The 25,556-nt window shown below is 36.7% G+C and overlaps 1 protein-coding gene and 1 long non-coding RNA gene across 4 annotated transcripts in view; one reads left to right on the plus strand and one right to left on the minus strand.

Moving 5' to 3' along the window:
• LOC121875374 overlaps window positions 1–2,156 on the plus strand; it is a 42,349-nt gene extending 40,193 nt beyond the window's left edge. Inside the window, exon 5 of the long non-coding RNA XR_006090592.1 lies at window positions 1,963–2,156. This is a non-coding gene — a long non-coding RNA (uncharacterized LOC121875374). The remainder of the gene's footprint in view (window positions 1–1,962) is intronic.
• LOC121875372 overlaps window positions 1–25,556 on the minus strand; it is a 131,376-nt gene that overhangs the window by 21,452 nt on the left and 84,368 nt on the right. For 2 of the 3 annotated variants that reach the window (XM_042379925.1, XM_042379927.1), the window contains 10 exons: window positions 23,278–23,339; window positions 22,783–22,871; window positions 21,964–22,069; window positions 21,219–21,373; window positions 20,625–20,708; window positions 20,024–20,120; window positions 19,162–19,373; window positions 13,481–13,525; window positions 12,193–12,282; window positions 3,958–4,008 (listed from right to left, as the gene is read on the minus strand). In XM_042379925.1, coding sequence (XP_042235859.1) covers window positions 3,958–4,008; window positions 12,193–12,282; window positions 13,481–13,525; window positions 19,162–19,373; window positions 20,024–20,120; window positions 20,625–20,708; window positions 21,219–21,373; window positions 21,964–22,069; window positions 22,783–22,871; window positions 23,278–23,339 — 991 coding nt within the window. The remainder of the gene's footprint in view (window positions 1–3,957; window positions 4,009–12,192; window positions 12,283–13,480; window positions 13,526–19,161; window positions 19,374–20,023; window positions 20,121–20,624; window positions 20,709–21,218; window positions 21,374–21,963; window positions 22,070–22,782; window positions 22,872–23,277; window positions 23,340–25,556) is intronic. The other variant, XM_042379926.1, reaches the window with a different exon arrangement.

Raw genomic sequence — 25,556 nt, forward strand, 5'->3', positions numbered from 1 at the left:
ATTGAAGGTAGGGTCACTAGTTTGTGGCACGCCAACCAGCCTGCCAACACAGCATACAGGCATCAGTCTCTGTGTCTTTTCAGTGGAGGTAACATCTTGCTTGAGACTCTCTTCAACTAAACGCTTTTTTTCTGTGTTTGTAAGCAAATTATTGGTCATTTTGAAGTTTATTTTACATATTGACAATATATAATGCAGTGCAGTGTTGATTTAAAGAAAATAATCTTGAATCACACCAAGAGAACTAAAATTTTATGGGTGAAATGGCACCTTGGGGTGACTTCTCTTCCACCCCAATGCCTTCTCTTCTCCCTTCTCCTCCATCCCCATTCTAATTCCCATTATCATCATCATCATCCAGGAGCCTTCTACATACACACCTCAAAGTAAGTGTACTTTTCTACCTTTTTTGTTGAATTTAGGCAATTTTCGGTGAGCTGGAACCAATTACCCAAAAACCCATTGAAACAATGGTTTCGGTTAACGAGTTTTTCGGTTAACGAGCAACCTTCTAGAACGGATTGTGCTCATTAACCGAGGGATCACTGTATATATAAAGCGTCGAATTACAATGATTCAATTAATTATGATTCATATTTAAAACTCTGGTTAATGTATAACCTGATTCGATTTACATCGCTTTTCTATTTGTATTTATGATGAAAATAGAACAAATTAAATCAAATCAAATTATATTTTCAAAAATAATAACTACCCTGTAATACACTGTACAGTATTGTACAGTAAAACCCCATAATTTTAAATAATAGCAGCTCCAACCCTTACAAATTATAATAAAAACCTTCTGAGGCAGAAAAAACAAATACAGTATACAAAAAAAAAAAAAAAATGGTAATTTTACGTTATCTGCCCCAATTAAAATTTAAACGTTTAAAAGTACAGTATCAGATTTAGGTGCTTGGTCCAGAGTTATCAGACAATGGCTCAAACACTGGGCAATGATGGAAAAACAAAGTGGAAAAATTTTACGCGTTAGACAATCGACTGTGAGACACGAATCGACTGTGAGACATATTTGACACGTATAGTACGAGTTTACACCGAGGCAGGTGGTCGGTGGTCACATCCCATGGCAACATCTGTGTCATATATACTGTAGTATTAAAATTGCATTAAAAAATGTCTCTCATAATCAGAAATTTTACTAAATATTATAAAAATTCTAATACTGTACAGTATATCGTAATACAGTACAGCACAATATTTCGAAATGTCTCATATTTTGAAATTATACAAAATACTGTATTACGAAATTTGTAAATATATTTTGTAACAGTTAGCATTAAAAATTAATGAGTGATTTCGAATTTGGGGATACGAATTATTGGAGTTTTACGGTATTAAAGAAAATATATAAATAATTGCACACAGACCTCTCCGGGCACATGACGTCACTAACATAAACAGTCGCTGCTTTAAGTGTCACTATTCAACATGAGCAAGAGAACAAGTGATGGTAGTGTTGGTTCAAAAGCTGAGAGAGAGAATCTGATGATCTAGACACTTCATCCTCATTCAAATAAAAACTCGGACAACATTTTCTGTGTCCTTATGTTTTCAGGTTTACCACCATTAGTGAGCAGAATTTTAATTTTACATTCATAAAAATTAATTAAAACATATACAGTATGTACAGTAATAAAAAGTAATAAGTATTGCTTTCATATTCTTATGTAGAGAAATGACACTATGTCTAAATGTGTGTACGTACAGTCAACCAAAGATGCACTTGCCCCACCCTGGGTCTCGTGCTGGCAATTTTACCTGTACATATGTTGGCCTTCTTGCTCTGTCACACAAGTTTTTCTTTACCACTTGTGGTTACTTCTATTGTTCCATTTACATTAAATAAGATTAATTAAAACATACTGTACATATATATATTTTGCATTAGTAATTTTACTATAGCTATAGCCAGGGTCTTATCTTCTTTATTTTCAGATGGAGAACCATCATCATGCGTGTAAACACTTGACAACAATGATGACATCCTATCTCCTCTTGTACGTTTTAACTGACTACTGTATGTATTATCAGTGAAATTTATGGTTTCTTTTGCATACTGTACATAACCATCAAATCAATCATAAACTGTACAGTACAGTATAGACATTTAGTAATAAACAATAATGAATTTTTTGTATTCTTAATACGAGAAGTGACAATTTGTTTTTGCGTTCATTCATACTCTGGGTCTTCACCCAAAGTTGAGTTATTTAGCACTAATACAGTACATAGTGAATTATATTGTATTGGATAAGTTGCATTAATAAACATTAATTAAAGTACGTACAGTATACTGTATAATTTAAATTTTCTAATTATATTACTGTTCTGAGGGAAAAAGTGGTAAAAAGCCACACAAAATATGTAAAAAGCACACACTAGGGAATGCTTCTCATTATTATTGCTTTATTTTAATGGTAATTAATGATTCATGATTCGACATACACCGCAATATTGGAGGAAACATGTCATGGTAACTCGAGCCTTTACTGTACACACTCACAAACACACGCATAATGCGATATGATTTTCCCAAAATAGAGCTTCCAAATGTTGATTTATCACATCACCAAGTATAATACCTAAGCTTGACCATTAATCAATCACATACAGTTGTATTTCACAGAATATCATACTGCATTAAAAGTAAGTCTGTATTATATACTGAAGATCAGGTCATTACATATACCTGTATGAACATTACATATTTTAATACAGTATAGTTTTTGCTTTCAATGTTTTCGCTAGGTGAGGCTTTTATATAAAACTATAATCTTTATATACCCGTAAATTCATAAGGAAAGACAAAAAGAGGGGTAGAATGAACAGACTTATAGACTCATCAAATTTCAGCATAAATTTAGAAACCATAACTAGAAAACTTCTGAATAAAACAAAGCATGCAAAGTGGAGTTAAGAGATAAATGTGCCGTCTGCTAGTGGTGAGTGTCTAGAGCTCACTATACATACCTATGGATGTACACACTCATTCCTCTGAACAAATACATTACATCTAGTAAAATAAAAATGTGTCACAATTCCCCTACACAGACTCAGAATATTCCAAGTTACTTATCAAATATTATTATTGAAATGGTCATTAAACCTCAAGATTATAAAGAAATTTATATATACAAGGAATCTTTCTTTGCAAATGTGTGCAGTATCAGAAAAAATGTAAATATTATTACTTTTGTTTTGTAATTTCTACAACCAACCACAAATATAGTATCTTAGTGCTACTGTAGTAATTTATACAAGAAATATGTGCAAAAGGATATTTTTTCAGTATACACAATGAACGAATATATAGACTATAACATTTAATTAACACTTAATTATGAAGGCGAGGCATCTTTCACAAGCTACCAGCGTATCATGGGGTTGAGTTGTGAATATCCTAAATGATGCCACTACACCAAAGTCCCATCATTAAGAGTTCATGCAAAAACCTCCTGAGAAGGAGCCAGAAGAGGTGGAGATATCCACTGGAGAACACTCAAGAATGGCAGCTCACTGCTCAACACTTGTTGTACTGGTGGTGCTCCAGCACTAACTTCTCAGTCATCAAATCAATGATGAAGTACTGTACCACCTATGTAACTTTACCATCCTCTTCTCAGTTGGGGTCACTCACATAATGATAAATTTTTCCATTATTGGTAATACAATCTGTCTTCTTTCTAGCTCCCCGTACATGCATGATGGTAAATCCCCTCATGGGACAGACAATCTACTGTTTAGGAGGCCTTCAAGAGGTGGTTCTCCAACAATCTCCAAAGGGAAGTTCCTCCTAATAACCACCAGTTGAGAAGTGAGCTGTCATTCATTGATGTACATAATTGTACAATGTCTTGAGTGTGAAACTACATTAGGTTGACTGGTGATCAATGCTAATGTGTCTAAAAGTTCAATGTAATATTTTAGTACCTGAAGGATACCCGCTTGAGGACTGTTGACTTATCCTTTCTGTTTGGGTCCCTGATGGAACCAAGATATTAAAGTTACTTAGAGAATAACTTAAAACAAGAGTTAATAAATATTATGTTCAATAATCTCCATGATCACACTGAGAGAATTATTATTACACACAACAAAAGAAAAGTGAAGTACTCATAAAAATTCTGACTTAATCTTAGTTATATTAGTGCTGTATTTGTTTTAATTCTTCTCTACTTATTTGGAGAATTATTTGTCTGCATCTTAACATCACACAACTCATTCCTACCCTTCTAACAGGTTGGCTCATCCAAAATCTTGTTAAGCAATTTTATGAGTGACCATCTCAACACCTTCAGGCATAATTGATCTAAATGCAACACTTAAAATGTTTCTTGAAGAGTCCTGCATGTTTATGGTTATAATTCAAAGGGAGAAAGAATGACCACTACATCCTCACAATGACTGAACCTGGGTCATCAAAAGCTTGTTATAATTACACAAATAAAAATCAAACTAGAATTAAAATATCTGTAGCCAATGAAGAGATTTGAAAAAAACTTCTGTACAACTCACTTCACAACCAATTTGTTCACAGTCATCTTGGTTATACTGTTTACCTCTCACTGGACTTTGTTCAAATCTTGCACTTAGAAAGATTTTTAATGAAGGATATTAAAACAGATAAATACATGATCTGTGAAGGAGGGGATAAGAGGGCATATATTCCCTCCATTTTCTGTAGGGGACACAGGGGAGGGTACGCATTAAACAAGTGCCCTCCAATTTCTGAGAAGGAGGGTACAAGGGAAACATGTTCCTTCCATATCATGTGGAGGAAGGGGTAAGGGAGATATGTTCCCTCCAATTTCTATGAAGAAGGGGAAGAGACAAACATATTCCTTCCATTTCCTGTGAGAAAAGGGACAAGGTAGAAAAGTTCCCTCACTTTCTGTAAGGGGACAACATACCAAGCGCTGGACACTTTTATGCTTGCACATTTAAATACTCCTGGGTTTTTACTAAGGAATGTACATTAAGTTTTTTCATTATAAGAGAAAAAGTTATGCATGTATTTTCATTTCGAAATTGGTGGCATTCTCTCATGGCACCTTTGGTAATCTTCTGTGTGTGTGTGTGTGTGTGTGTGTGTGTGTGTTAACCAATGTATGATACTGATACCTAAAATGATAGAACCGATTACAGTGACTAAATTAATAAATGTTGCCAAGATGATATTCACACACAGAACATTCTATCAAAATTAGAATACAGCTTTAAAAAATACCCCAGATCTTAGACTGACTTAATATCAATACAAAATATTATCTGTCATACTGGTTGGATGCAAAGCAGACAAATATATGTCAGGGCCATTTGCCAAAGTAGGATATTGATAAACAGGAAAATAGTTTGTAATTTCAATAAAGTAGAACAGAGAAAACTGAGGAAAGAACTGCAGCATACTGTACCAGAAAATGTTGTTAGAAGATGACTTCAAGACGTCTAACCAGTACTAACTGATACACTATATGCAGTGGACTGGTTCACCCAAAGAATAAACCAACATTCTCACCCCAGTGAGCCTTCATGATACAGTAAATTATTGGAAGACACGGCCTTGAAGCTGAAATCTCTTACAGGTATGATCTATTGAGCAATTTAAAACAAGCCACAACAGCTTTAACCTTTATATATTTGGTCAAAATGAACAGAAGTACAGTAGTAGAAAGCCATAAGAAATACAGTACTGGTGAATTAGCATGTTAAAATAATTTTGCAGTTTGGAAAGAACCTAAGAAATGATTCTATAAACATTTTTCATTAGTCTGCCCCAGTATGATTATACTGTACTGTATAATGTCCTCCAAAACACCAGTAACCGGCACCCACTCAAGACATAAACATCTCTCTCTCTCTTAATTTCAAAACACAAGTGGAGTTACACCATCCTTACTTTTGCTCTAATATCACCAAACTCCACCACACCACCATCAGAAACCACTTCCTCACCAATAAAGATTATATCACTAATATGTTCTTTATTCAGAGCCATTCAAAGCTGCCTTCCTTTGTGGGGGGAGGAGAGTCAGGGTCACGAGTAATAGATGGACATGTGTTCACCTGCGTGTCTTTATGGTAACTAGTGTCCTTCCTCACACCTAATTGTATCATACATCACACAGAAACTTCAAATGTATAGTGTTACAGATTTCCTTACATCTGTCCTCCTTGTTACAGGTAAGTGGGTAAAATACATTAGAAATTTTAGCTTAATTCAGCCATTAGATGGAGAAAAGTTTCTTGGTCTGATGACACTGCTGTTATAGTACTGTGCTAAACACCACAATATTTTAGGTTTATTCCTTAAGCGTACTTCTCAAACATTCTCAAGTAATTATATTTCTAAAAATAAAAAAATATTTGATTAACCCTTAAAATTCCCTCTGATGTACTCTCACCAAAAACTTCTCGAACGCTATAAGCACTATGCAATCTGAAAAATGAATGAAGAATTTGAAACCATTCTGAGATGATAAGCCCCATTCTGCTCATTCTCACTGCTCATTCTCACATCAATAATGCCCAGGTGTTTGAGAAGTTTTTGCTGAGAGTGTACGTTTATTGTCATCCTTATCACCATCAATATCTTACAATAATTTTCCCACGCTTCCTTGGGTTAGCAGTGATCGCCTGATGGCAACTCTCCATATTGCATGGCCTCTTGTCAGATTCCCAAGTCTAATGTTATTTCTTACAGCCTCTCCCCATGTCATTTTTGGCCTACCATTGGCTCTCCTCCCCTCCACATTTAGGCTCACGCACCTCTTGACCCAATTGGTTTCATCCATTCTTTCCACATGCAAAAACTCCCTCAGCCTATTTCTACACAGAACTTTGCCAATTATCTCAATACCCTGATGCCCTCTTAGCTCTGAACAGGGCCTCCTGTCACTCAAGTCATCCTCTTTAACTGCCCATGTTTCACTGCCATAAAACATCACACTTCCCACACCAGCATATGAAAAACCTGAAACATTCTCTTCTGGCCACCACCAGACGAATTTATTCAGCTGAGGGAAACCTCACAGCCAAAGAATTAAGTTGACAGTTCATGAGAATGAACATTACCAGCACCATACCTTCATGTTCACAATGATAATGATTACTTTTAAAATAAACAATGAAAAATCTCTTATAAACAAACAGAAACTACTAATTTTATTTTTTTAATATAAGACCCAACAGAAAAACCCTTTGGGTAATTCAACAAGAGCAGTGCCCCAAAGTTGTCAAATTAGAGGAATTTTGTTTACAAGTAAATGCCAAGATTTCCTTCACTTCATTTTATAATGTTTATAAAAATTAATTGAAGCAACTTCAGAAAACAGCACCTGATTGGGACTCAGTCTTATAATTCAAGAAAAGCCAAGATATAACTTGGTGAAATTTTAGAAGCAACAGACAAGGGCACAATAAATTTACTGCACACCACCAGGCAGTTTCAAAGTTGGTTCAATTTGTGAACCTGGAGTTCAAAATAAGGTCATGAAGACAGGATATATCATCAATACAGCAGATGATGGAGCTATAAAATTCAGTTCCTCCACACAAAACACAAAAGAGGTAAAATGACAAAACATGTAGAAAACATACAATCAAGCTATTACTAACAACCAGCTGGCCCGCTTAACACACACATGATGGTCTCACCTCACATCGGTCTTTTATGGTCAACACTTACACCGTACTGAACGTTTACGTAATTTTTTTTTCTTGATAGAAAAGTGGCCTGTACAATACAGCCTTTCTGAGTACAGTTTGGGTTATGGTGATCAGGACATCTTTGATAGAACACACAAGTGGGGCACCAAGACAAAAGAGTACTGTGCAGTATTTTCATTTACAATATGAAAAAATGTGAAACAAAAAGTGTAGGAGTATCAGCAGGAGATTTTAAAACATTTTCTGAACATTGATATGTTATAAGATAATACATCATGCTTTTTATCAATAAAAAATAAACATCACTGCTGAGAGTATTTCATACTTACTGTTAATGTGTTAAGAAACAAGAGACTTCAATGTCCTCCCTCTACTCACCCTGGACTCACATATTGTGTTCTTAGTCACTGTATCTGCCAATACAGCATTACTAAATCCTTATTAAGCCTACCTGATTCCATTTGTATTCAGCGACTATTTTATTATAAAGTATAATTTCCTCATCCTATGTCTAATTATTTAAATTTCCTTTCATTTAATCTATTTTGTACTATCATCTACCTCAGTTCCTCACACCTTCAATTATACCGTATAGTCATTCTATTTGGAACATCAGTCATCATCATCATCATCATGTCTCATTAATATCCACACATCTGGTATAACTTGGACTGTAGTTCCCTCGGTCACTATCCTTGTGGCCCTCATACTGGTTCTTTGTCCCAACGCAACACCTTAACCCAAGATATATAAACTCCACACTGCTGTCGTTGTACATCCTCATTCAAGTTCTCTTAACTCGTAAATGACACTTGCATGACTCTCACCTACCAAGCACACACAAACAACACAAACAACCATCCATATAAGCAAGTAAACAATACACCATACAGTGCCTATATATGATCTCCCCATCCCCACCACCCTTAAAAACTGCAATAACATTAATCTTACACAACCCAATACATTTTCCAAGAATCACGCAACTCCAATAAATAATATATTCCTTTATAAAACCCAGATCATCATCTCAATGAGTCGCACATACCCAGAAAACGCCCACAATACAACCTAGAAAGTACCACACAACTATACACTCATACTGGAAATACAATTTCCATAATGCATAAAATTTCAATCCCATACACATACTGTACTTGCTGCCTCATCAGTAGGACCATTACCCAGCACACCTTCCACACTTACACAGCTTCAACTGTAGCCCTCAGTAAAAACCCCATAACCCTTATTAACTCTTTAAAATCTCTTTATGAAACTTGTACAATTACATTCAGCTTCAGATGTTTTATTCAGAAATATAAGTAGAAGTACAGTACTGTACTGTTTTAGGTATATACAGTACTATAGGTACCGCAATTACCATGTGGTGACATTTATGGGGAGCTGATACCTTAAATCCTAAGAAAATCTCTTATATGTTCAAAAGAGCATTCTAATATGGAACCTGATGTCAGATTCTAATACTCTGTCTATTATCCTCACAAACTTTAGATGACACTTAAGATTTTTATACTTACACAAAGCACATAAACACCCTGTTAAGTGACCCTTCTGATTTCAACACAGCCTCTCTTACCCTGTTCCTCCTAACACGAAATATACATGAACTAGTGGCATAGCTTTTCACCTCACTATCCTAATTCACAGCGAATACAAAATATATATACTGTATCGTCAGTTTGGGGTTTTTAGCCTCAACTGTAAAAATTCTACACGATGGCATAGGCAACAGAACAAGGTCAATGAGACTAGCATGGAAAACCTCACCATAATCCAATGACTGGAAGAGAACTGTAACACATTATACAGGTAACCAAGTGAGTCTACAAAGCACCCTGACAGGGTAACTAAATAGGTCCGGAAAAAATGACAAATAGCCAGTGAAGGCCTATACATGTTCTTCTACCCGTTAGATACCTTCCTAAGTTTTATTTAAACAAACCAAGGTGATGCTGCTGACCACAAAGTAGCCACTGAGACTGTTCAGTACAGTACACTATATGGGATTTGATAATTTGTACCAATTTGTCCAAGAAGGGTCATAAACTGTTGTCCGTCAGACAACACAGTATTTTTTTTTTTAGTTGGAATCCAGGGTCTCTGATACAATAAGGGACCCAAGGGTAATCAGCTTCCTTTTGTAATGCCTTAGCCCCATAAATCTAACACTATGTAATAAATTAATAAAAAATACAAAAGATTGGGTAAAAAATATACTACCAATTTGTAGCCAAGGGGAAACATCTACTTTTCTCTATTTGATTTGTATTCTCTGAGGCTCTGGGTCCTGAAAAATTAATATTAAATTTTCAACCATAACTAGATCCACCAGTAAACACCCCTTACTGATTCCCTTCCATTATCCCTATTGATGCTGTTACATCAAGAACTGGAATGGAAGTCACACAAAGTGGATAAATTTGTTGAGAGTATGGTAGAGATGATATGATATAAGATGGAAGTGTACATCTGACATTTATGAACTCATAGGGGTAGATGAACCAAAGAAAAGATGATTGTTTATGAAGTCTGCCATCAATAAGGACTGAAGCTCTTGGAAGATGTACACTCGGCAGAATCTTAAACTAATAAGAAGGTTATTGTACAAAGCAGACTCTTAGGATGGGATTTCATTTTAGAAAAATGATTCTAAGTCTTATATTAATGTTTAGATAGTGCATACTTCTTGAGCAAGTGGAAGTCAAAATGAATGTAATTAAGCAACCCATGTGTTGTGGTACAGTGTAAAACTTATGTTGGAACTGTAGGCCATAGAAAGAGCAAGGAAATGCTTATGGGGAGGAGCTGTAGACATCCACTACCATACAACAAAGTTCATTCCAGTCCTTTCTTGGTATAGCAACACAAAGTATTTGGTCAACACATCAATATTAAACGTTACATTCCAGTACCTCCAAATGCGTTGAGTGTTATGCATTGCTCATGATATTGTGAATGATGATGGACAGAATGTGAACACACATTAACATAGAAGGACAAATTAAATGTTAAAATGGTTTGACGATGATAACCATAAATCAACGTTAGTTTAGAAAGTTCAGTAACGGACAAATCAAAGACAGACAGGTACAGTACAGTACATGAAGACAAGGACAAACATAGAAAGTTTGGATTAACAGATGGACAATCTGTACATTGCTTTAACATGGAGATGGACAGATACATGAGTCTACCACTTCCTCACCTATGGTAACAGTTGGAAGACAGGACAATGATTTTTTTTTTGCAACATACTCTCTGGAAATGACATATAATTCTGTCAAGTTTCATCCTAATCCTTTAATGGTATTCCAGACTGATCATGTAAAAATGACACCAATGAGCATTAACTTCCATCCTAAAGAGAAAAAATCTAAATTGTTATACATGACACACTTTCTCATGACGCTACATATGTTTACTAAGTTTCATTCTTATGTTTGAGGACTTCAAAATTAGGGATTTGATACGATTGCGAATTTTTAAATCACAAAAAATAAAAAACACTCGACCTCCAATTTGTGATGTTGAGTTTAAAAAATTAAGGGTGCGTAATGATTTTGGTCACAGCACACTGTCTGGCAATGATACATAATCCTGTCAAGCATCACTCTTCTTATCTCAGAATGCAGGTGAAATTTGGGGGGCTCATCACCAAACAATAACACAACCTTAAAAATAGGGCAATAAATTATAAGGGCAAAACACCCCTTGGGAATGGTACAGAGGCCTTTATATTTCATCTCAATCTCTTAAACAGTTCTGATGTTATGGTTTGGACATGAAGTAGGAATTTAAAAAATCAGGAAAACTTATCATTTGACAATGAATTGTGACCTTTGTCTTGAATTAACAATGACAAATTATGTACATAACATATCTCCTTGTAAAGATGAACAGGGCCTACCAAGGTTCACATCATGATCTCAATATACTGTAGTTCCTAATTTATGGTTCAGACACAAAACTGTGACAGACGAAGAAATGAACAGATAGAGACATGAATGAATGGATGAGTGGGATGATTCCAAAACACCCCCAAACACAACAGTGCCCTCACAATTTTCCCACATGATCTGCTAACAACAAGTAATTCTCATCTGTGCAACATAATCAGTTGAAATTGTAATATTCTTACACAATGCTTGTTTCTTCAAACTACTTGTACCCCTCCAAAGTTAAAACTAGCTCTAACTCATGTCAAATGAAATAGCCACATCTTTTACAGGACCATCCAGTAAACAGCTACACTGAACAATCTGTCATATAGCAAGTCCATTACAATGTTCTTTCACCAACCCACACAATACCTCTACAATATTCACTCAACCACTCAACACACCTGCCCTGCAACAGTCATCAGTCATCCATGTACCGTACCCCATGCATTCATTCACACCCCTCGAACCATAGTTATAACATAGCCCCCACGACAAACTACAACCTACAACCTTCCCTACTGCCACTAACACTACTCACTTCAGTATACGTTTGACTGCTGGGGCGTCATCCTCGGTGCTGGAGTGGATCTCGCCAGTAAGGTGCTCCAACTCCAGGGTCTCATTGTCCCTTGAAGAGAAACAGGCAAGAGTAAGCCACAACAAAAGCTGACAGGTGAAGAAAGTAAGGCCAGGGTGAGAGCACAGTGGGCTCAAACTAGATGTAAGATCAAGAAAGTTAGGGGAAAATGGGACACAAATGGGTGTCAAACTGTGGTGCAAAATGGGTGAATTAAACTGAACCAGAGGTCGAGTGGCTCAAAGTGGAAGTATATCAGTTAAAGTCAAGTACAGTAATACAAGCCAAACTCAAGGCAAGGTTGCACTAGAATAAAGTCAAGAGTTATAAAGTAAATGAATACTGAAGGGTCTGGTGAGCAAAACCAGAGGAAGTCGTGCACGGCAGAAGACGAAAGATCCAAGAGTACTCGTTGTGATGTTGCTGGTGTCACAGTCCAGACACCACCGCCCAATTATCTGGACACGTCAACCACTTCAAGGAGCCCGATGGTAAATACAGTCCGTAGAATTAAATTCATAGATGCACAAACATTTGGATACGTTGATTCTTTCTACAGTTCTAATCTCTGGTGGTATTTTTCTTGCTCTTAAAAAATGTGGATATGGAGTTATGCCAAAAACTAAACTAGTGAGACAAAAGAAAAATTACAAAGTATTCCTTGGTGTCCATGTACTGTATTGGTAAAGGCAGTCTTTCACTTCACATTTCGAAGATACAGCAAATTTCTTGAAGAAACTCTGGAGCAAAAACATGGCGCTCGGTTATCAGATGACGAGAAGGTTCAGTCAAAATTGTTGTGCTGTTGGTGTCATGGTCCACACAGCACTGATGCAACATTCAGCTCGTGTTATCAAGACACTACAACTATGGTCTATTTTCTACATGTGAAACATTCTTTCTAAAGAGGGCAAATCACTCTATCATCCATTCTCTACAAAAATTTACCTGTATAGTATACCGATTTAAAAACATCACCTCATATCTAACTAAGTACATTACAACTTAATGTTTTCTACTAGTTTATTCATTTCTACAAACCGACTTGCAAATTAACTTGGGTAAAAACACGTGTTCACTGTTAACATGCAGTGGCAGAGACGAACTCAAGATGCATCCCAACTCCTATAACACCCTCGGGTGCTACGTGAAAATAATCAATTAAGAAAAAGTGAAGAAATGTTTTCTTCAAAACCAAGCAAGAAATAGGCAGCCAGTGCATGAATTGTGATCAAAGCCATATTCTTACGTTTTTCTTCCTGTAAAATTGTCCTGTTCCAGAGTCTCCATGTACCTAGAAGAAAAAGGAAGGTAAGATAAACTAGAAAGGGGCGCTAGACAGCCAGGGTGAAATGAAACTGTGTCACGTCTATCACGACGAAAGCATATAAAGGCGATAACTTTCACCAGTTTTACTTGATTAAATTGATTAAAGAATGAGTTATACCAAAGTTTATACTGTACATATGTTTATAGAATTTAGAAAACAGGAAGACAAATTATACTCCAATTGCCTCAAGCCTTTCCTTACCTCCTGCTCAAACTGGCATATTAATGGTACATGAGGTTATTAGAGCAAGTGGTAAGGCAGTGGGTTAACTGAAAGTGCACTCATACTAGAGGAAAGTTTTCGTATTGATTATAGTGTATGTAGAGTACAAGGCATAGAAAAATTAATCTTAGAATTATGATGTATAGAAAGTAAAATGGACAGAAAAAGAAAGTTTAAAACTGATGATGATGTATAGAAAGAATAAAGCATTAAAAAGAAAGGTAAAAATTAATTGTGGTGCACATAAAAGGAAAAAAGACAGGAAGCAGAGTTTAGTGTTGATTATGAAAAGCAGAGGAAAAAGAAAAGTTAAGCAGGTCAATAGGAACATTAACAGCCCTTAATAACTGAAATCAATATGACGAGGACCTTACACAAAAACCATAGAACTAAGGATTGCTGTAAACAGCTGCTGTCTGTAGTGCAAAACTGCTACTGGAGAAAAAAAACGTTATTTCCAACTCGCAGATGGACCCGATCAGATTTAGCTATCCTGTGACCCTACTGCTGGTACACCATAACACACACACAGTCTCACCATAATAGTTTTCTTAGTTTATAACATTCACTTGTTGACAATGCCGAAAAAGGTACCATGTAATACAGGATACAAGTTGCTAGTCAAGAATTCTGGCGTGTCTCTCATTCAATAATCTAGACTCGGTATAAAAAAAAAAAGTGTGAAAGGCAATGATACGATAAAAATGTTGGTAGCCTATAAACAACACCCACAACACCCCACAGCAATCCATGATTTGAATTCCCTTCTCAACTTTCTCAATTCCATATTTATGAACTGTTGTATAAGACACAGTCCGCTTATTTTTCCTCCTTGTAGTTTAATGTTCCTGTGTCGAGTCTCTTAAGCATTTTGGTGCTTATGTGTCGAGTCTAACAATAACCTATCTGATATATTGTTCTTACACTCCAATATATTATTTTAAAATCTGTTGGCTGAATCTTCAGGAAAACCATCACAAGATCCTAATATGTCTACAACACAGAGGAAAAAACCTACACTATAGAACAAACATGTGATTGCAGCTTTAATTATATTCAAGAAGTAAAGTCTCTAAAGCAGTTATTAGAATAAACCTCTGTACAGTATTAAACACTGATAAAACAATAAGAATATAACTAAGGCATTAAAGTTGTTTGTCTACTTTGATCAGTTAGTAACACTTTGGACAACTAATACATGGGACAAGGACACAAGCTCCTGACCAGGCTAGTTTGAGGGAGTGTTACTATACTGTACTGTTGTGTGTGTTGAGGGAACCAACAGCCATGGGTTAAATTGACCCTTCATACCTGAGAGTTGTCGCCTCATAAATTGTATGAAATAGTGTAAATGTTACTGTTCTTAACTAAATAGTTTTAAATAAGTTCTCTCCTTTCACCTTCCTACTGAGGAATCTCACATAACAATTGTTTCCAAAAATTTTATCCAGTATGCTATCCTTAATTCTCTGAATCATTTACAGTAATGGGAATTTTTCTTTCAGTGCCGACTTTAAGATGCAAAGGAAGAAAATATAAATAAACAGATTGAAAAGATAGGAAATACTGGTGGTCAGAACTGATATAGCTGCTCTATGATACTACCATTAACAAAACAGTCCAGTCAAAAGTACATGATAAGCCTCCACTACTTGCTATAACAAGTGTAGCTGTAGTCATTCTCATGGTCATACTTCTGCATTTATCTACAAATCCCCATTCCTCCAGATATTTCCCTCTGACAGACGAGCCTCGTGTCACTACATGCCTCCAGGCCCTTCAATATTCCCATTTGTCTCTTTAATGTACTTTCCATCTTTCCCTCCAGATGTGCCTGCCAGGTGACTCCTCTCTGTAGCTTGAATTTGGGAACATTCTGCTTCACTCTTTGTCTGTTTGGCTACCACACATTAGGATAGGAAGTACAGTACAGTATATACTATCCCTGAATTCTTTATTTTGTGTGCAAGCTACTTACTTTCCTTTGATGACACTTCCCAGCTCTCCACTCACCCTCCTGCCATTTATTGTTCTCTCCCTAATTTCACTTTCCATTTTACAATTTTCACTTAACATCAGCTTCCAAATTTGTGGGAGCTTTAGCCTCCTCAAGTATCCCACTGAATCATAATCTTATATTTCAGTTCACTAGTTTTATCTTCCTACAATTTATAATTTCCTTCCAGCAATTCACAACCTCTTGCAGTTCCTGGTCACTCTTCACAAAATATGCTACAATAGGCAATACAATATACAGTAATTATATTTCCATACAATATGAATTAGTATTGTTTAACGAAACTTGCTGAGCTAATGAATAAAATTAAAATGTTACCTGACACACAGATGCACACAAATGGATAAACAAGATAGAAGAATAGACAGACAGACAGACAAATGGATAAAGAAGTAAGATGGAAGGATAGACAGACACAGATAAATTGATAAACAAGTAAGATGGAAGGATAGACAGACAAATGGATAAATAAGTAAGATGGAAGGATAGACAGACACAGATAAATTGATAAACAAGTAAGATGGAAGGATAGACAGACAAATGGATAAATAAGTAAGATGGAAGGATAGACAGACAGACAGACAAATGGATAAATAAGTAAGATGGAAGGATAGACAGACACAGATAAATTGATAAACAAGTAAGATGGAAGGATAGACAGACAAATGGATAAATAAGTAAGATGGAAGGATAGACAGACAGACAGACAAATGGATAAATAAGTAAGATGGAAGGATAGACAGACAGACAGACAAATGGATAAACAAGTAAGATGGAAGGATAGACAGACAGACAAATGGATAAATAAGTAAGATGGAAGGATAGACAGACAGACAGACAGACAAATGGATAAACAAGATGGAAGGAAAGACAGACAAATGGATAAACAACTAAGATAGACAGACAATATGACCTAAAATTTGTAAGTAAAAAGATGGTTGTGATGAGTTAATGCTGATGACAAGACCTGTGCAGGGATTAAAATACATGTGCAACTTTTTGATGGTATAGTACAATTAGGAGATTATGTTTAGTTGAATTAATTAATTTTATAAACTACCCCTGTATGTTATTATTATGATTATTTATAATAGTGTGTTGACATTTAGTGCCATATATGATACATTAGTTATATATGTAAATTACAAATACCTGCTACTACAGTATGATATAAAAACAATTTGACCATTACAGACTGGTTGTAAATATGAAGTAACCACCTGTAAATAAATGTAGTTACTTATATACTTTTACAAGCGATGGATATATGAATTGATGAAAAATTATCATTTACAGTGTATATATCAATTAGATACATTTTGAAACCAGACTACTACAAGACAGCTGAACATTACAAGAATAAACAGTAGAGAAAAATTTGGGAATCAATATATTTCACCAACTATGTCCATGGTGTGTGTGTCAGTTGATGTTACCAATGTTGTGTGGAGCCTGTTGTCTACATCAGCAGGCGTTACCAAGGTTACTGAGCTGGACACAGTGTGGCCAACTTTTGTCATTTTCATTTTTAAAAAGCTGACACGTGGTGAGGAGGTTAAATATAAGCATGTCAGTTGTATCAAAACAAAACTCTGGAACGGGGTGGTAATATCGACAATATTTACCTAGATTTTGCCAAGGCTTTCAACAGTGTACCCCACAAAAGGCTGAAAATCAAACTGGAAGGGTACGGAATTTGGGGAAATGTCCTAGCGTGGATAGAAGACTTTCTACATGACCGCAAGCAGTGTATGGTGATCAATGGCACGAAATAATCATCCATACCTGTCACAAGCGGGGTACCACAGGGCAGTGTATTGGGCCTGCTGTTGTTTGTTTGTTTCATAAATGACATGCCTGACATTGTACACACCTCCATACAAATGTTTGACGATGACGCCAAGTTATTTCGGGAAATCAAGAACCAAGCGGACTGTGAAGAGCTGCAGAAGGACCTCTGTGGGCTCCAAGAAGTGTAAGAGGATGCACCTGGGGTGTACCAACGGTAAGGAGGCGTATCATATGTCCCAACGGGATGAAGAAACTGTACTATTTGAGACAATGTGAGAAGGACCTAGGTGTGTATGTTGACAATGAGCTGAAGTTCTCGAGCCATTGCGAGAAGAAAGTAAATCAGGCAAATAAATTATTGGGTCTTATAAGAAAGTCGTTCAGATATCTAGACGGTCAGTCCCTCGTCACGATCTTCAAGAGTGAAGTGCTTCCCCATCTGGAGTACTGTCACCCCGTCTGGTCCCCGAGATATACTAGGGACTGTCAGTTGGTTGAAAATGTTCAAAGGAGGGCCACCAGACTGGTGGCTACACTTTGGCACCTCAGCTACTCTGAGAGATTGGAGCGCCAGAACTTGCCTAGCTTATACTACAGACGGGCAAGGGGTGACCTAATTGAGGTGTATAAGCATCTCAAGGGGCACTACTCAGTCAAGTGTCCTTACTTGGAGCTGGTGGACGCTTGCCCCACAAGGGGTCACAGCTCAAGACTGAAGAAGCCGCAAGTCCATAAAACTGTGAGGGCAAATTTTTTCGGAGTGAGAGTTGTGAACTCTTGGAACAATCTACCAGTGTGTGTTGTGACAGCACTGCGTGTGAGCTCTTTCAAGACCACACTTGACCAACACTGGAGCAGGTTCAGGTACATTCAGGAGCCGGTGCATGCTCAGTACTTGCAAACAGTGTGTAACAGAGACGTGACCGATTGCCCAGGCGGCTAACGAGCCGATCATTTGGTGAAGAGGATAAAAGAAAGAGAAAAGTAACAGAGACGTGACCGATCGCTCAAGCGGCTAACGAGCTGATGAGTGGTGAAGAGGATAAAAGTAAAGAAAAGAAAAAGATGAGTCAACTTCACACTCATATAATGCACCTTATTCTTCTGTCTTTTTATGCATCTAACTTACCAGATATCCAGAAAAATTAGGTAGAAGACATGACAACTCTCACAACTAAATAATGAGCTGTATTACAGGCTTACTGATGTCTTCTGGCAGTTTGATTTAGCTTAAAGCTGCCGAGTTAGAAGGTAAATCACAAGTCTTTACATATTGTACTGCCATTATCTAGTACCTGTACTCATTAATCAAATAATTTTTATATCCCTTTTATCATCATATGCAAGGCAGGATGTTAAGAGAAAAATGCTCCTGCACTAATAAATATACAGTATTCAGGTGAAACCTGAAAGAATAAGCTTAAAATAAAATAAAATAAAATAAAGAATATTTAAAAAATTACCATATCTTTCCTTACCATTATCTTTAACTAGGTTCAATGAAATCCCATGCCCTACTTTTCTTCACCCCCCCCCACCCCCCCAAAAAAAACACCTTTCTCATTCTTACTTAGTTGTGCCCTTACTCCTCCGGAAGGCATTTCTAATTGCAGAAACATCTGATTTTATTCGACTGACAATTTTCAAGGGATCAATCTTATCCTCTACACCACCATCTTTGTTAGGTGACGGAGTACCTCTCTTACTGGACCCAGAGGACCCAGACTTTGAGGTGTGCCGAGCGTCCATCAATCTCTTGCGCCCGAGGCTTTGAAGGATTTCCTGTAGGTGGGATAAAGGGAACATGGGCTTGGAGGAAATTATGTAACATAAGTTTGTTTACAGAATAAAGATAAAATAATTCTCTAGCAGGGAGTCAAAAAGTCTCTTTAAATATCTAAAACTCCTGACCTAATAAATACATAAAAGATCACTTTCAATTACTGTACTGAGTCAACATAAGCAGATAAAGATTAATCTTCAAAACACCTGCATCCATTTTTTTCCTTAAAAATAACCTGATTATGCAGTCACTTGAATGGAACCAAAACACTTCTGCAGCTAACTGTTCCAGGGAACATGTCTATCAGTGCCTGTAAGGTTGACAAGGCCATCATTGTTACACCTGACAAGTCATCCTAAGAACTCCCCTGTTGCTTAATAACTTGATAATTTAATACCTTCACAGTAAATAATGAAAAAGGACATCATTGTAATACTTGCTACTGTACAGATGTCTAAGAAAAACAATGTGTGGAATAATTTATAGAGCTTATCCACACACACAAATACCCCACAAATGTATGTGGCTATTCTTAATTTGACAGTGATATCTCCATTAGCTGGAACAACTCTTTCTAGCTCCTTCCCTCTACAACACAGGGTGACACATACCTTTACAGTTCCTAATTTTACTAACATTTTCAACTTACTTGTGCTTCTGGATAATCCTTCATGGCCATCAGAACATCTTCCCTTGAGAGACTGAAGAGCTCTGAGTATCCCACAGATCTAACATCTGCAGTTCGTCTGTGATGGAATGGGAGGATTAGCACGTTATATGCTAAGTAGACAATCAAACTTTATTGTATAAAATTTTATGTTCACTACTTATGTGGATTGAAAGATTAAGTTTAAGTGTTGATGACATTGTAATACAAAATATAATTAATTCTTTTTATCATAAATAGTACTATACAGTACTGTACCTTTTCACATCTACACATCAAAGCAGCTGTGTAGGATCTTCCTGACCTAGACTCTTTTAACTTACTAACCATGGAAAATATTTTTTTTTACATCAATAAATTAAACTGATAATAAAATTTTCAAATACAGGTGTACCACTGAAAAACCAAATAAAGTCAAGTACATGTTCCAGCAAAGGATGAAGCCTTACAATACAGTACCAACAGTACCAATGACTGTTTCAAGTCAGATGCAAATTGGTCATAAGTTTGTTAAAATGTCTGATAATGACATTTTCACAAAAAAAATTCTTTAGGTGGGTGTATAGTAGGGAAGCACACTCACTTGTTAAGGCCATCTAGGTTAAGAATTCCTATTTCCCCAAAGAAATCTCCTGCTTTCATTGTTGTCAAAACTTTGCCAGTCTCACTGCAATAACAAGAGTTGATTAGGAAAGGTATTCATCCATTAATGAAATAATCACAAATTGACAATCATCCTAAATGTAACACAATTAATCTAAAGTAAAGTAAGACAGTGTATTGCCATACTTGGCTCCTTAGCTTTCATGACATTTTTAAGGCTTTTATGAAATATTATAAAATCAGCTATAAAGAAAGATGAGATTGATAGTATTTTGCACTCAGAGGTAATCCTATCACTGAGAGTACCACATGTTATAGTCTTACTATGTTATATCATTCATGTTTTCATTACTGTATTGTACTCTTACCCATTATGAAAACAATCTGCTGTAGTTTAGTCTCTCATTGTCTCAACATGACACAATGACAATATATATCAGCAGGATGTTATGCAATTATACATTCCCTTCACACTTTGCAAATACTGTATCCACAACATAATGTCAATTGTTTCCTACCCCACTTTGTCAGATGATTAATGATCTCACCAGTAAACTTTAGTTCCAGTACTAACCTTATCACCTCGAGGATCCCATCAGCAATAATGAACATCTCACGTGCAACCTCTCCCTTTCTGCAGATGAGGTCACCTGGTGTGAAGATGTATGCCTTCATCTTGAGCACCAGGTCATGAAGAAACTCAGGCTGGCACTCCTTGAAGATGCTTACCTAAGGAGGGACAAAGCAAAGACCATTAACACATTCACAGGTGACACAATGTCTTCTGGGATCAGTGGCTAAGAGAAGTGAAGTGAGAGAAGAGAAGTGAAGTAAAGAGAAGAGAGATTGAGAGAGACTTACTGTATATCCAACAGAAATCACTAAAGTAGTAATTCTTTTAAGATTCTAATGACTTAAGGAGTCTACCGTTAGACTATAGAGCAGTGATGGGCTGCTGAGTGGCCCTCCAACTCAGTAGGCCACATGAGTGGCTCTCCTCCATATTGTTGGCCTGTAGGCCACAAGTTGTTCACCACTGCTCTCGAGGCTGTACAATTCCTAATGACAACACATAAGAACTAGTTTAACATTATGGGGAAACATGTTGAAGATATTCAGAAGGGTTGAAGGAGTGTTGGAATATTGTTGATGAACTAAAAACAATTAAGAGAATAGCATTTTAGTATGACTAAGAACTGCAACACTTAATAGGTGTTGGAGGCATCATGGAACAATGTTTTAGATTTACTGAACAGATGTTGAGGGAATGAATGGAGTGTATTTATAATAGATTACAAGTGAAGGTAGAGTGGCCACACCTTCTTGAGCGTGAGGAGGTTCACATGGAGGGCAAGTTCGGTCCTGAGCTTGTCCGGCAGGAGCCCCAGGGCAGTGTTGATGTCACCTCCGCCCTGTATACGGCCTCTGGCGGGAACGAGGAGGTTAAGTATAACCTCTACAATCAATAAAATACAAACATCACAATAGAACTACATCACTGTGAAAATACTACTGAAGGAACTGCCCATTCAGGTGAGAAACACTGACAAACTAGCAAAACATATCAATACCAAGTGTGATACTTCCCAGTAAAGTTCTGCTAGAGAAACACATACTTCTTCTCCACTATATTTACATTTAATCACTTTAGTTGAACGAGTTTTCTGACTATGACCAATAGTGTTAAAGATAAATCTGCTTGTACCATCGTGGACAAAAGTTCGCTCCCTCCCAAACTGAAGCAGTATCAACCCCAAATGAGATAAAACAGCACACCCGCACCAGATGACTTTCAGGGTAAGTCAGTTCGGAGACTCATTCCAGTGACCACAGGAAGCCAACTTATGTCCACGATAGTACATATGTGTGGACAGACGGTGGGAAATAAAAATGAGGACTTTAAAATAATTAGAGTTGTACAGCAAATTGAGACACTGGGTAGGTGTATGTAAGGGGAGGGGAGGGGGGGAAAGGGGGATTGCATATCTGTATGTGTGAGATAATGAAGTCAAGTCACCAATGATAAAATTAACTTACACAGGGAAGCCATAAAGTAAACACTCACCTGATCCACTAATAAAGCCAGTTCACACAACCTGTTAAAAAACTAACTCACAGTGCTGGTACAGTGCTCTTACCTAGACCAGGAATAGTCGTACCAGCGCTGGACTCTTCTCTGCATGGCTCTGGGAACCTTGTGGTGACGCATGTACAACTTGGCTCCATCCTGCATGTGATAAACACACACGTTATATAATCACACTAATAATAATAAAAAATAACAGGTAACAAATAATTATAATCAAAGGGAAAAGAGATGATCATAAAGGTGGTAGAACGATGAAGTGAAGGCAAGGGAAAAAGTGAGGGAGATGGACAGGCAGAAGACAGCAGAACAAGGTGTTTACTGTACTGTAACAGGGATGGCACACTAATTAGTACAAATAGATTAAGATAGGTGAAAGTAAAGCCTGTTTTTAATCTTTCCTGCCACCCTAGAGCATATTGGGGAAATACTTTGTAGTATCGGAAAAAAATGTAAAAATATATGATTACTTAAACTGATGACAATGCTAAAGCTTACATTGTGGGAATATTTAGTAATTATGTGAAGAACAGGTGCCATCACTCACCAATAATCTCTCAAATTCCAGTCTGTTAGCATTACGATTGGTGATGACGTTGCCAACTTGACCTAAAATAACAAAAGAAATAATGATGAGGCACGTGCACACACACAGACACACACTACCCTTCTCCAGGTTCTAATAGTCATACATATATTTCCTACAAATATCTCCCTTATACCTTCACCCAGTGTCCTCGTTCAGCAGGCCAGGGGAAGGTTTAGGAATATGTGGCACTGGCTCCAGATTCTCACAAAAAAACACATGGTAAATGCTTGGTACTAACTAGCTACAGTGGAATTGTCGTACAAGTTTGGTGCCATATTATTTGTTAAGCTTATGTTCAAGGTTTTAAATGGGCCTGTTAGTTGTAACTTACCTGTAATATCACCAGTTAGGGGGAAAATTAACATTCTGTATTAATCTGTGAAAATCCAACTTTATGTAACAACAAAAGTGAGTCAGTTAGATACTGTACTCTCGTATCATCACCAGTTAGGAGGAAAATTAACAAAGGAGTTTCTGAGGATTTATCTTTGTGATGAAGTACAATATAAAGGACTCGGGTAAATTCTTAAATTTCCTGTTAGGGGAAAATTAACATACGAACCTTCGAGACTCCATCTTTGTTTCCTAGCTTATGTGGGTCAGTCATATGTGCTCTAATTTTTACAGCAGGGGAAACATTCATATATGAACCACTGACAATTCATCTGTGCATTGAAACTTAAGCAAGCCAGTTACATGCATTCTAACATCTTCAATTGGGGGAAAATAAATATATGGACCTTTGAGATTCCATATTTGTGTTGTTGCTTAAGGGAATTAGATGCATTCTTACACCTCCAATTTGTGGAAAAAATCAATTCTTATACGAACCTTTCAGAATCCATCTTAGTGTTGCAGTTTAAATGTACCATTCAAATGTGTTCTCCCATCTCTAGTTAGGAGAAAACTAATGTAGACGCCTTTAAAAGTCCACCTTTTATTGCAGCTTATACGAACTATTTCGCTCTAATTTCACATCTCCAGTTAGGAAGAAAATTATATATAACCTTTGAAAATCTGAATTCAGGATGTTACAGCTACTGTTTAGTACTGTATGAACACAGTAAGTGAAACGTTCATAACTTTCACCCTAGAGTTATGTCAGAATTTTATTATCTCTTCATTATAGTAGTACTGCACTGTACTTTGTTGAGGATACCACATACTGTACAGTATCATTAAAATCCTTTTTGTGTGAGATGAAGAAAATGTTACAGTATACATGTGCACATACAGTATTGATAATTATTTCAAGAGGATTAAATCACAATCTGTAGATGAGATTCTTGTAATTTAACAGAAATATTTCTCACTGAACTTGACTTCTTGAACTCCTAGCAGATCTATCTCGCAACAGTTGTCATATGGAGACTCTCACTGTTCTAAACACGTCCTACAACTGCTGTGATATATTTCTCGTGGACCCAATCTAAATTTACCATTTTTGTAGAGGCTTCTGGCAACTGCTCATAGGTGCTAGAGGCCGCTCACCCATTAGTAGTGGATGAACCTTAGCCGAATAAGATATTTTGCATCTGGTCACGTGTGGCGCCCCTCACAGAAGGAAACTGATGACAATATATTTGATTCTCAAGACAAGAATGTCCCTCCCATGCATGGTGATAGTGATGTAAGTACAGTACACAGTCCAGGACCTGACAGAGGACTCCACACAATATTTTAAGTTGGGGTGTTTAACACTGGATTACTGTTAACTGACCCCAAGGCTGGAAAAAAATATAGGTAGACTTTCTGCAACCGGTCCCTTTTTCTTCTATGGGCCAAGTCAAAGATGGCCACCTTCGGAAATAGATGAAAACTAAAAGTGCCATAATTCTTTAACCACAGATCATAGAATAACAATAGTGATACAGTTTTAGATTGATAATGACATAACTGGCACATACAATAGGGTGGATTTATTTTATGACTAATGGTCATAGTCAATCAGAAATCCAATTCAGAGATAGTTCTTCCACAAAGATTAAGCAGCCCTGATTTTAGTGTAATATAAAAAAAATTTTAAGTCCAGCCTTGATCAGCACCAGTCTTGCTCAGAGTTTGTATGATGAATATTTCTTGTAACAGAAAAAGCAGAGTGTGTGTAAGTGGTTGACTTAAGCTAAAGCATCAAAGCACCTAAATTACACAGACATGTGAACTAGATTTGCTCATTGAGTACAAGTTAGAAGACAATGTAATGTAAAGATTCTTTCCAAAGATTCTCTTCATCGACT

The sequence above is a fragment of the Homarus americanus genome, unplaced genomic scaffold (assembly GCF_018991925.1).
Source record: "Homarus americanus isolate GMGI-L3 unplaced genomic scaffold, GMGI_Hamer_2.0 scaffold56241, whole genome shotgun sequence".
Lineage (NCBI taxonomy): Eukaryota > Metazoa > Arthropoda > Malacostraca > Decapoda > Nephropidae > Homarus > Homarus americanus.